Genomic DNA, 12,551 nt, shown 5'->3' with positions numbered 1-12,551 from the left:
TTTAGCTGGGAGCTCAGGTAGGGCCCCAAAAGTCCAAGATGATCTTTCATCTCCCCAAGGCCTCTTTCTACTCTTTCCTCTCACCATACATAGTCTAGCTAAGCTTCCCAGAGGGAACATTACAAGAGGAAAGCCCAGTGTGCAAATGCTCATCATACCTCTGCTTGCATAATCCTTGCTAAAATCCCATTGGCCAAAGCATGTCCCATGGCCAAGCCCGGAGTCATAGTGAGAAGGGACTACACAAAGGGACACATGCTGGAGGAGTGCTTGCTGTGGACCACTGATGTAACAGTCTACCTACCACGTTAGCGAAGACTCGTTTTAGAGTTCACATGCTGCAAGAAAGACAGGAAGACCTTTCCACCACAAGCACTATTCTGGCGAACCTCATAGAGAATTGGAACGTTCTTTGGGATGCCAAGAGTTTGAGAGACCTGGTGATCACAGTGCAAGTGGAGCAAGTCCTTGTCATCACCTGCCAGGCATTCCACCAATGCCGTGGGCACTCAGTGACCGTCTGCTTCTACTCACCCTGTTGCTGCCCACTGCTCCGTTATGCTTGGGACACCTCCCATGCCCTGCTTACTCATGGTTTCTCATGCTGCTTTGCCTCTGTGTCATCTTTGGCCTTTGTCCCTGCTCCAAACTGTTGACTCATTCTCTCTTTCTGCCTCATATTCATGCTCCCCATGGGAAAGGAATTCACTACCACTTCATTGGTCACTCTCCAGCCCTCTAAAATAGCCAAGTCATCTCACAGGCTCTACATGGCCTGTGGTCAGACACCCACGCCTGATTCTTCTAGCCCCGGTCAGGATGGTGGCGTCAGTGCAGAAAGACAGACTGTGAACATGGCAGGCATTGAGGGAATAGTCTCCTCTCTGATCTGTTTAGCTACTTGTGATTCAGAAGTGGGGGTGAGGAAGGCTTCCTTTGAGAGGCCCTAGTCCCTTTCTCTCTTACTCCGCCCATCCTTCCTTTTCTCGTCAGCTCTCTCACCCCTGAAGCCAATCTTGACAACTGTCATCAGATAATTGGCTGGACAAGTGTGAGACAGGTGCCACCCTTGGTCATGGTCACCATTAGCCTCACCCATATGGACTTTTCATTAAGCATGCTTTATCCTTTGTTTTAGATCTCTCAGTTTATCATCCTTTACTGTTTCCTTTCTTGTAATTGCTGTGTTAAATTAAGGAGGTGTGAAAAAGCCCGTATCCAAATAATTTCGTGTGTTGCAACTAACTAGATTTTATTGAAAGACTTGGCTGTTTTTGATGATCTAACTTCAATGGCACAAGGGCTTTAAAATTGTTTTCTATATCCAAGCGGTCCTTAAAACATTGTGTAATGTGTGTTTTTAGACCTCTTCATGCATGAAATATCCCTAGAATAATTCACAAAACTTGGTATTAGTAACCCTTCCAAGGGAGAAAGTGGGTTGTTGTGCTGCTTACTTTGAATTATATGGTCTTTTGTACCTTATGAATGTGGTACCATGTGCATGTATATTGCCTACTTTCTTTGAGGCATTTTAAATATTTTTAGTTTTAGTTTTTAGTTTTTAAAATTTTTGTGGTTCCCTTTTTGTTTTAAATTGATGAATAGTTGATTTACAATGTTTCAGGTATACGGCAAAGTGATTCAGATAAATATAAGTATAGATATATATTCTTTTTCAGATTCTTATCCATTATAAGTTATTATAAGATATTGAATAGAGTTCCGTATACTATACAGTAGGTCCTTATTAGTTACCTATTTTATATATAGTTGTGTTTACCTGTCAATCACAAATTCCCAATTTATCCCTCCTCCCCTTTCCCCTTTGGTAGCCGTAAGTTTGTTTTCTATGTCTGTGAGTCTATTTCTGTTTTGTAAGTAAGTCCATTTGTACCATTTTTTTAGATTCCACATAGAAGTGATATCATATGATATTTGTCTGTTTCTATCTGACTCACTTCACTTAGTATGATAATCTCTAGTCCATCCATGTTGCTGCAAATGGCATAATTTCATTCTTTTTTTATGGCTGAGTAATATTCCCTTGTATATATGTACCACATCTTCTTTATCCATTAGTCTTTCAGTGGACATTTAGGTTGCTTCCATGTCTTGGCTACTGTGAATAGTTCTGCTGTGAACATTGGGGTACATGTATCTTTTCGAATTACAGTTTTTGTCTTTTCCAAATATATGCCCAGGAGTAGGATTACTGGATCATATGATGACTCTATTTTTCGTGTTTTAAGAAACCTCCATATTCTCCATAATTACATTGCCTGCTTTTAAAATTAACTTTCTGAAAGTGTGTCTTGCCTACAGTGTCCTGGCTTGTGGTTCCTTTCAAAGGCCAGGGCCAGCATGTGGTACAATTCCAGCAGGCCCTGTTCACGTGCTATCCAGTGTGAAGGGGCCCCTGAAGTTGTGCTCTGGGCCACACCGGGAAGATCTTCTATAAATATTCACAAACCATTAGCACTTTGTTTTTTAACATCAGTGACTAAACTTGGTAATTCTGTTTGCTTATTGGCTAAATGCAAAATAAGAGGATATGAGAAGAAGGGAAATGCTAGGGCTTCTCAGGGTGTGACAGGCTGAAAGCTCTAGAACTTTTCAGAAGAACTGGAGTTCTGGGTCTGTCTCTTCTTGTGTGTGTCCTTAAGCAAATGACTTTACCATCCTGCATCTCAGGTTCCTTACCAGTAAACTGGGAAATGAACTAGAGTTTCCCTTTTGGGGTTATTGGCAAGATGAGATAAATTAATACATGGAACAAACTCAGAGTGATTCCTGGCACATAGAAAGTCTCAATGAATAATGGCCACCATGATTGGTTTTTTCCTCATCTGTTTAATGGGTATAATACCTGCTTTCCTATTTTCTGTGATTTTTATAAATACCAAATAACATAATCAGTTAGAGTGCTCTGAGGAATGGAGATTTGAGCTATTATCAAGATGTATTCTGTGATCTATTATCTGGTTAAAAAAACATCTATTAATTATTCACCTTTCCTTCGGTACTATTCCAGTTTCTAGCTACCAGATTCCTTGTAGAACCTCTATTATGGGACCTCCCTTTGGTCCTGGAGGGAATTAGAAATGTGTTCCTTTGCTTCACAAAGTTTGCCTTGTTATTTGAAGAGATCGTTACAATCTCTAGAGTCACATAATGCCAAACTCCTTTTTTCTAAGGCGCATTCCTGGTAGTGGAGTTGTGTAGATTTGTGTGACTTTGTTCATGTGTTAATTATACGAAGGCTTTGTCCATTTCTCTCTAATCTTCCTTCCATAGCCTTAGACTCAAAACCAGTGATTGACGAGCACAAGCACGGGCTAGGAATGGGCATTAGTGTGCTTATTCCTTTTGGTAAATGTTTAACAAAATATAAAAAGTAACCATCCCAATACTACTCAGCCATAAAAAAGAGTGAAATAATGCCATTTGCAGCAACATGGATGGACCTAGAGACTGTCATACTGAGAGAATTAAGTCAGACAGAGAAAGACAAATATATAATATCACTTATATGGGGAATCTAAAATATGACACAAATGAACTTATTTACAAAACAGAAACAGATTCATAGAGAACAGACTGGTGGTTACCAAAGGGGAAAGGGGTTGGGGGAGGGATAAGTTAGGAGTTTGGGATTAGCATATACAAACTACTATACATAAAATAGATAAATAACAGGGTCCTACTGTATAGCACAGGGAACTATATTTAACGTCCTGTAATAAACCATAATGGAAAAGAATATATATATACACATATACATGTATATTGATATATAACAACCAGTTTGCTGTACATCAGAAACTAACACAACATTGTAAGTCAACTGTACCTCAATTAAAAAAAAAAAAGTAACCATCCTGAGTTGATTGCTGAAAAACGCCTTTCACAGTCAAGATGATGCCACTTCCAGTCAGCTATCCACTCAGTGAGGCCAGCCGCTGAGGGCTCACCAGAGCGATAATTAGTGTGCCAAAGGGCATCCAGTCACATAAGCATCTTTGTTTACTGGCTTAGAGAGTAGATTGTGTTACACTGTGCAATCAACATTGAACCACCCATGTTGGGAAGCTGAAAAGTACAGACAGGCTAGAATGAAGTGGTAAGTAATGCATGGCCTTCTGGTTCTAGTGGAGAGCTGCTATATTTTTTTTATTCAAATAATTTCAGTTTTCACTTGAGAAAAACAAAGATTTTCTTTTCTTTCTAATGACAGGACTTCTTAAGCAACAAGAGAGCTATGTTTCTTGGGCTTAATATGAATCCTTTGTCAAAACCTTAGGTTTTTCTTTTAAAAGTATGGTAAAAATGTGAGGCAACATGTGCTGTATGGTTTAATATGAATTTTAGGCAAAAGAAGTAAGGAAATCTTGAATTGCGTTTCTTTCCTAATGATAAAAAGTTTACTAAAAGAGGGAGATTTTTTTTTCCTTGTGTTAAGAGATTCTGTAGGTAATACATGAAAAGTTGCTTTGAACGGAGTGAAATGAAGTGAAATAGTAAAAGGCTTTCCTGCTTATCATTACTCTGGGTTGTTTTAACAATATATGTGATTTTAAATATCAGGATAATTTATATTCTGAAGATGAACCGATCATTTGCCTCATTCAGGCATGCTTTAAAATGTCTGTGGCAAATATTTTTTGAAAATTATAAGCTATATCGTGCTAACATGCCCTCTAGCCTTGTCTAAACAAGATGCTGCTATTTCAAATGGGGGTTTCATTCATTTTAATGTAATTGCATTAACCATTTAGTTTTAGCTCACGATTCTCATGTAAGAGAGAATGACCATCATTTTTCCAAGGTTAACTAAAAGCCAGGTGGGCGCCTGGCAGGGCAGGGTGCTGACATCAGTACTCCGAGGGCAGAAGCAGTGGTTTTTCTTTGTGAGACTTGCAAAGCCCATCACTCTTCAAGAGAGAAAGCTCAGTTTTCTGTAGCTGTATTTGATTTTCACTGTGACTGAGAGCCGGGGACCTAATGCTGTCCTTGGGTGTTGGGTTATTCACCTGTGATGGCATTCATAGGAGACGTCAGTGATTTTCCATGGGCAGGATTTGGAGGGTGGGCTGGGCCATTGCTTTGCCCTCCCCAAACAGAATCTACACTGGAGATGATTTTGTGGCTATTGGTTTAAATGAACTTACAGCTTCTGAAGAGAGACCACATCTTCATTTCCTGTAGTTCATGACCTCCTCTCACTGTGAAGATTTACTCATGTCTCTTTAAGTAAGTGTTGTTTCAGTTTTTCTTAAGATTTTTATTTTTTTCTTTATATAACACTGTGATTTAATGTGGAATATTTTCTTCCATCTATATTCTGAAAAGGCAAAGCAGGTTGAGTGATACTTTCTTTTACACGACGTTGTGTCATTGTTTTCTCTGTTCTGAAGGATGAATAGTTAAGGCATCCAGGCAAAATAAATAATGAATGAAGAACTTGGAAATTGTATGTAGTTGCTTAAGATCTTACGGGCATTACAATTTCTTAGTACATCTTTTAGAAAGTGTTTTAGTTCTCTGGCATCTGTTCAGAAAGCTAGGCACTTAAATTGAATGAACTCAGTTAGCTTGACACACAAATCAGGCAGGTATGCCTTTTGTTCTCTTGGTGCTTGGTTCTGTCGTTTTCTCTCAGTATGTGTAGTAATGTAACAGTGACTTGTTTTTGTGCCATTTATGTTAATTTTCCTTGAAGCTTATGTGTAAATTCACAATTAGCATTTCAACAAAAAAAAAATCATGAGAGACCTAAGTAAATTCGATTAAATGGTATAGATCTGCTTTGCATGCGCAGAAAGACAGTCTCGTTTATAGTTTGGTTAGAAATGGTTGGGCGAGCTTTTCTACAGGCCTCTTGATGTTTAATGGTCATGATTGTTTATAGATTATAATCTGGAAAGACAAATTTCCTGGATCTTAAATGAAACCACACAGTATGGATCTTTCATTCACAAAATAATATTTATATATGTATAATGTCTATGTTTAGAATACTTTTTTGTATTTGTTTAGCAAGACGTGTCCAACTATAATTATAATCAGGTTCAAATCAGAGCTCAGCTGCTAGCAAAACACATGTTGTTAGCATTGTTTCATTTTTCTTTTATACATGTAAGCTCTCTTCCATACACAGACGTGATATGCCAACTAATTTGACCATACTGACAAGAGTGTGGTTTTTAAACCAAGTAGTGTAAATATAAATATAGCCTCAGGCAGACTGTGGTCAGAGTGCCTATCTGAATACAACCTCACCTTTCCCCTTTCCCCCCTTCACTTTTTTTCTACCAATATTTATTTACTCCCTACCATGTGCCAGGCACTGTGATGAGCTCTGGGGACACAATGGGGAACAGGAAAGGTGTGGTCCCTACCCTTCGAGGCTGTCAGTTCAGTGGGAATGATGGACATTTTAAAAATACATGATTACACCAGTAATTAAGCTGTAAGAACAATCGTAGTCTATAATAATGACATCCCTACCTTCTCAAGAGAGCCATTGGGCACTCACACTTCTCTTTATTAATGAGAAGATGTGATTCAACCCGTCATTCCAGGTAGAGGTCTGTTGTAGGACAGAGGTCTATATTCTGTGTGCTCTTGTTCTCTTGGCACTTTCATGTACAAGGTATACCATCTTAGGTGATAGGAGAGGAATACAAAGATGGGAGAAGCTCAGTCTTTGCCTGAAGAAGTAGGGGAGAGAGTATGCATACCCCCAAAAAAGTCTATCACTGTATCTACCTGTATACTATATGTGATGAGTAAAACATCATTTCAGAGATTCTCAGAGAGTGAAATGCCTTCTAGTTTGAGTGATCAGCTCATGTTGGGTTGGCCAAAAAGTTCGTTCAGGTTTTTCCATAAGATGTTACAGAAAACCCAAACGAACTTTTTGGCCAATCCAATAAATGCTCTATAAAGAAATCCGTTGGACATTGTTGAGGGAATATGGTGGAGAGGCCATTCCAGCTAAAAGGAATAGAATAAACCAAGGCAAGAAGTTAGGAAAATTCAAAGCGTATTGAAGGATTGACCCAAGAAAGAAAAGCAGAATCAGACAATCAGACAAAAAAGAATACTTACATGATGATAGAGGGAAATGAGGTTGGTGGGATAAATTGGGACCAGGTCATTCAAGTTTTTGTATTACTTATTTAAGGATATATTGAACTTTAATCGGGTAGGTCCCATGGGGCTACTCCCAGTATTTAACCAAAGACCCTTAGGAAAACTAATCAGCACTGTTTAGGAGGGTGACTGCAGTGAGGAAGACTTGGAACTCAGAGCCCAGGCATAGCTGGTGCCACGGTCTAGGTAGGAGATGGAGAAGGCCGGGATTCTTGGTGGTTCAACCAGTAAATCAGTGTTTGGGGTTTGAAGCAAATTGGCAGCCATGCCCTGAACTTTCCCAGAGGTAATCTCTAGAAAGGAGAAGCCATCAGGCCTCCCCTTCAAAGGCACACCTTCTGACCGATTTATAAGCCAAGTTTTCCTGATCTATTAGGAACATGGTAGCCTCTAATATAAAGCATATATTTAAAATGGGAAAATCAGAAGGATGGCAAAGTTGACAGATTTTGCTTGACATCCCTACAAATATTTCTGACCTAATTTTAGCCGATTTATGAATAAATGATTCTCCCAGTCTTCAGAGTGAAATATTTAAAAGTTAGAGTTCCATTTAGAGTTCATGTATAATACAGAACTGATTTTCTGTGCTGCCGACCTCCTCTCTTCATTTCCTCCTTTTTTAAAAAGTGCACTATAATTCTTCTCCTATCCTTTTTCAGTTTCCTGCATGAGACTTACGTAAACGTTGCACACACATCTTTTGTGAAAGAAGAAAAGGAAATTCAGCTTGTGGGGCTCAGCGGGAGTTCAGCTAATGCAGCTTAAAATAATGATGCCGAAAAAGAAGCACTTATCTGCAGGCCGAGCACCCCTGATACTCTTCCTGTGCCAGATGATTAGTGCACTGGAAGTCCCTCTTGATCGTAAGTATTAACGTTGGAAAGCTGTTAGGCCCGGGAGTCAGACCCTCCCTGGCATTTACCATCACTCTGAACCCTGTGGATGGAGAAGATGTCCGTGTGATCCTGAAAAGTGAATCAAAACTAATTTGGCTTTTACCTTCAGCACCCTGTGTTTATAAAGAATCAGACCCTAGAAATGGCCATTGAATCGCAGACACATTGTCCCTTCCCTGTCATTATCTTTCCCTCCCCTCAGGTGCTTTTGGTGTACCTTGCGGGGGGCTGACCAGAGAAGGAGTGAACTGTGAACTGCCCTGATCCTCCCAACAGGCAACTCTTTATAGAAGCTGTCCCACAAGAAAACTATAGGAATCGCTTTAGAATGATCACAGAGACCCCCCCACCCCGTTTATCCTGTCCCCACATCTCCACCTTCTTTCTTCATATGCTAAGAGTGAAAAGATCATCTCTCAGCCAGCCCCACGCCCCTCTGTATCCCCAAACTACCCACGGCTCGTTTCTCTGGATTCAGACAAGGCAAAATTCACTTTTGAGTTTTGGATCTTAAATATGAGTTTAGAGCTAGGAAATATATCTTACCTAAAGCCTAGTGAAAGGTCTTTGTTTTTAAAACGGTGATCAAAGACCAAGATGTCAATGTTGAGAATAAAACAAGTCTTCAGCAAAATTACTATTTAAAATGGAGCAAGTAACAGCTACTATAGGAGCCCACCCTTTCCTGAATAAAGTACTGTATATACTGCACTCTCCCTGGGCTGGGTGGCCTGTTTGTAAGAAATAAAGGTAATGCTAGGTGCCAGCGGGTCAGTTTTCCTGCAACGGAAAGCAGAATTTGAAATCTGGACTATTACTGTACTTCAGAATTGATTTATTCTTCATCCCTAATCAGCATGACCTCTTTAAATCCATTAGCTTCTTGAATAGAACATCTGTTTGGCGAGCTTTCCAAGGTACAAGGAAGGTACACTTTCCCGGGGCGATTCAATTGTTAGGATGTCAATTTTTTTTTTTTTTTGCCAAAGAGGTTGCAACTGCCAGTGGGAAGACAATTAAGAAGAGATGTGATTCCCCCATACTTTGTTGACTCCCTTTTCTGTGCATCTTTAGTCTAAAGTGTAAGAAAATGCAACATTCTTCTTTTCAAAAGATATTCATTCCGTGACCTTAATTTCAGTTAAAAAAAAAAAAGAGAGATGATTGGTTAAGCGCATTGGAGTCAGAATGTCTAAGTAAGCATTTGCCCTAATGGATGTGTAGAAGAAAGACCATTTGAGAGAAATGCTTTTGTTCTCTCTTCTGTTAAATATATTCCCCTTTAATCTGACTGCTCAGTCTTACAATCAGAGGGAAATAGTCACCTAAGGCTAACTCAATTATCGCTGCTAATGGAGAAAAGCAGAACCGTGATGAAAAGAAAGTCACAGGCAACCCAGGCGCTCCTGCGTTAACCTCTGCAAGTAGTAATGACAGGCAGCACAGCGGAATCATGTGAATTGCATGCTAATGTAATTTCTTCCCTGCCCCTCTTCCTTATCCCCCCTGTCCATGAGCTGCTCCTTGGGGTGGGTACTAGCAAACCCTGGGTGACTGAGGAATTCTGAAGCAGAAACATGCTAACAGTCTGAAAAGTGCAATTACCGACTTGGCGATTAACCGTAGAAATATAAAAACCTCAAATCAGTGTTGGATTTGGCTGGGATGGAGCACTGTCACTGTAGCGGTGTCCCATTGTTAGGTATTATCACCATGTGCGTAGTGATGTCTGGGATAATAGGATCAGACACAACACAGTATGTGACAACTCAGATTAATTGTAGATTTCAGCTGTTTTTCAAATTGAATGTAATTACTTGTCCAGCACAACACGTATGGAATGGAATTAGCCATTCCTATTCCTGGCAGAATCATTTTTTGGCCTACAGCATCCCTTTTGTTCTTCCATATGTGTGTGTAGAAAGGTCTGCTTCAGGAATAAACAAAACCTTTAATGGGAGTTTCTTTCTCTTGCTACTTCACAACCTCCGCCTCTGCTCTACTGGTTTTTTAGGTCAAATAAAATAGGCAAGATGCCCCTTTTTATCTTCAGGGTGCTAACGTTCTTATTACTAACACCTGGTTTTCTTTAATCCTGTTTGCCCACTCACCTGCTGATATTGATGGGGAAAAAGCAAAACTTCTTGAAGACTGTAAGTGTCTTTCCGTCATTACCAGGCAGTGTGAAAATTTGACTGTGTCTTTGTTTTTGAACGAATGCTGTGAATTAAAACGCACGATTTTGTTTTCGTGACTAACGTCTTTTTAAGCGTGTGTGTTTACTGTGGCTAATCACTGCATTTAAATTCCAAGAAGCAGGTTTAATCTATTCCTTGCATGAATTCTGAAGACTCAGGTATTACTGTCTTTCTTTTACCAATATTCTGGGCTACTAACTTCTGAGCTTTGTTCACATCTGATGTAACTCAGTGAGAAAATTCACAAAATTTGAAGAGAATGTCTGGTTCTAAATGCTATTAAAGGCTTGCTGGAATAAAAACATGTCTTTGGGTATATATAGGAGGTGGGTGCATGAAAATGCTTCACCCGAGTTCGCTCTCAAACTTCTTCAGCCTGTAGGACTGGGTAGACTAGCGTTTCTAAGTGTCGTCAGTATAATGGCCCAGAGAATTTGAGTATTGTTCACATCGTCTCCGAGTGGCGTGCTCTAATCAAAACCTGCTGCCTCTAACAGTAGGGCAACATCTGTCCTCTACCTAAAAAAGGAGTTTTCAGGCATTTGAAAAATTCCTTGATATTAGATTAGCCAGGAAAATGATATAAAATCACCTTTTCCCCTTATTACTTCAAAGCCCTTGTTAGTTGCCAGACGACCTAAGCACGGTTCAAAGAGGTACCTCTAGGTGGTAAACTCCTAGCAGTTATGCGTGGCAGCTAAGCCAGCTCTGTTACAGACACATGAATAGAAGTTCTGGGTCTGCAACCATCACCCTTGCACCTGTGTCACTTACAGAAAAGCACAAAGAATCGGACTGAGTCACTCCTAAAAATCCCCCTACCCACCACCTATGCCCACCAGTCCCTGAGTGGGAAATTCTAGACTTCTTCCCATCATCCCAAACTCTGTACTCCCAAAGCCTGAAGGATCACTCCAAAGTGAAGCTGGTCTAATTAAACATGTTTATGATAGTCATTTAAATATAGCTAACATCACTGAACCATTATAGGACTGGAATGTACTAAGAATTGTACACACATTATTTTATTTAATTTTCCCAGCAACCCTAGGAGGTAGATACTACTTTTAAACCCTGTTTTTCCTCTATGGAAATGAGGACTTAACAGAAGTTAAGAAACTTGCTTGAAGTCTCACAGCCGGTAAGAAATAGACTAGTTCTTAACCACTAGCCCAAACTGTTAACCAGCTTTGGTAACTGCCAGCTAGAAGAATGAGTGTCCTGTGAACAGTGCTAGAGGCTGGGAAGAGCAGCTGGCTAAGGAGGATGAGGAAGGGATGGATCTTGCTAAAGGAGTTGACATTGACGCTGTGCAGTATCCCGCAGTTAATAGGTGCACAATAAATGATGGCAATTATGAGTTTCATTTTTTATCTATATTTTAGGTGTTATTTGGATGTTTAGTAAGAGACGTCTGGTGAACAGCCCCGAGACTGCAGACAAAGCAAGAGAAGAGATCCATGTTTACAGATTTATAAGGCATTGAACATGGAAATGATCGATTTAGCCCTGGCAACAGTTCACCACAGGAAAGAAAGACAAAAGCTGAGGACGATTATTAAGCTTTGGGAAATACTTGATTGACAGGTGGAAGAAGTTTCACAAAGGAAGCACAGAGCATAGGTGGAGAGGAAAGGGACGATCCAGAATATGAAAAATGATCCAGATAAGTCTTTACATGGTAAAGATGTCCTGTACATTGTAAGATGTTTAGCAGCATCCCTGGCCTCTACCCACCAGGTGCCAGGACCACCCCCATCCCAGTGGTGACAACCAAAATGGACTCTGGATGTGGCCAGATGTCCCCCAAGGACTGGGGGCAAATGGCCCCTGGTTGAGAACCACTGGTCTGTGTAAACAGCTCTCCTTCGAGTTGTGCAAGGCAGTGGCTTCCACCAGGAGAGTTCACTTCTCTTCTCTGCTTTGTGCCTTCCTAGTCAAGCTATTTTGCTGCTCTGAGCAAAAAAAGAAGTTGAAATGGATTATTTCTCCAGTCCCTTCCTGTTCTACACTCTGTGATTCTGATTTCACAAGAAGGAAGACGTGGTAATCTTAGAGTGACCTGAACATCAAATGTCCACGTACCAGCTTTTTTCAGATTCAGTTGCTCCAGATAAGAACAGTTTCTCCCTACAATTTAATAATAAATGATCAGATAACACTTTGAAGAGTGAAATGAGAATATTGTTTCCTAAAACAGAGAGTTCCCAATTCAATTTCTCTTCTAAAGAAGTTTGTTTTATCTTTGTTCCTAGTAGCCACCTACCTCCTGGCTCTAATAAGACATGTCAAGTCT

At 40.1% G+C, this 12,551-nt stretch overlaps 1 protein-coding gene across 19 annotated transcripts in view; it reads left to right on the top strand.

The window, feature by feature from the left end:
- Window positions 1-7,915: 7,915 nt before the first annotated feature.
- The window catches only part of NRCAM (neuronal cell adhesion molecule), an 88,545-nt gene continuing 83,909 nt past the window's right edge, over window positions 7,916-12,551 (top strand). For 13 of the 19 annotated variants that reach the window (XM_060108707.1, XM_060108704.1, XM_060108705.1 and 10 more), the window contains exons 1-2: window positions 7,916-8,024; window positions 10,193-10,210. In XM_060108707.1, coding sequence (XP_059964690.1) covers window positions 7,916-8,024; window positions 10,193-10,210 — 127 coding nt within the window. The remainder of the gene's footprint in view (window positions 8,025-10,192; window positions 10,211-12,551) is intronic. The other 6 variants (XM_060108703.1, XM_060108699.1, XM_060108708.1 and 3 more) reach the window with 1 other exon arrangement.

The sequence above is a fragment of the Mesoplodon densirostris genome, chromosome 9 (genome assembly GCF_025265405.1).
Source record: "Mesoplodon densirostris isolate mMesDen1 chromosome 9, mMesDen1 primary haplotype, whole genome shotgun sequence".
Taxonomy (NCBI): Eukaryota; Metazoa; Chordata; class Mammalia; order Artiodactyla; family Ziphiidae; genus Mesoplodon; species Mesoplodon densirostris.
The sequence above is the reverse complement of the archived record's forward strand: the minus strand, read 5'-3'. Positions and strand labels throughout refer to the sequence as shown.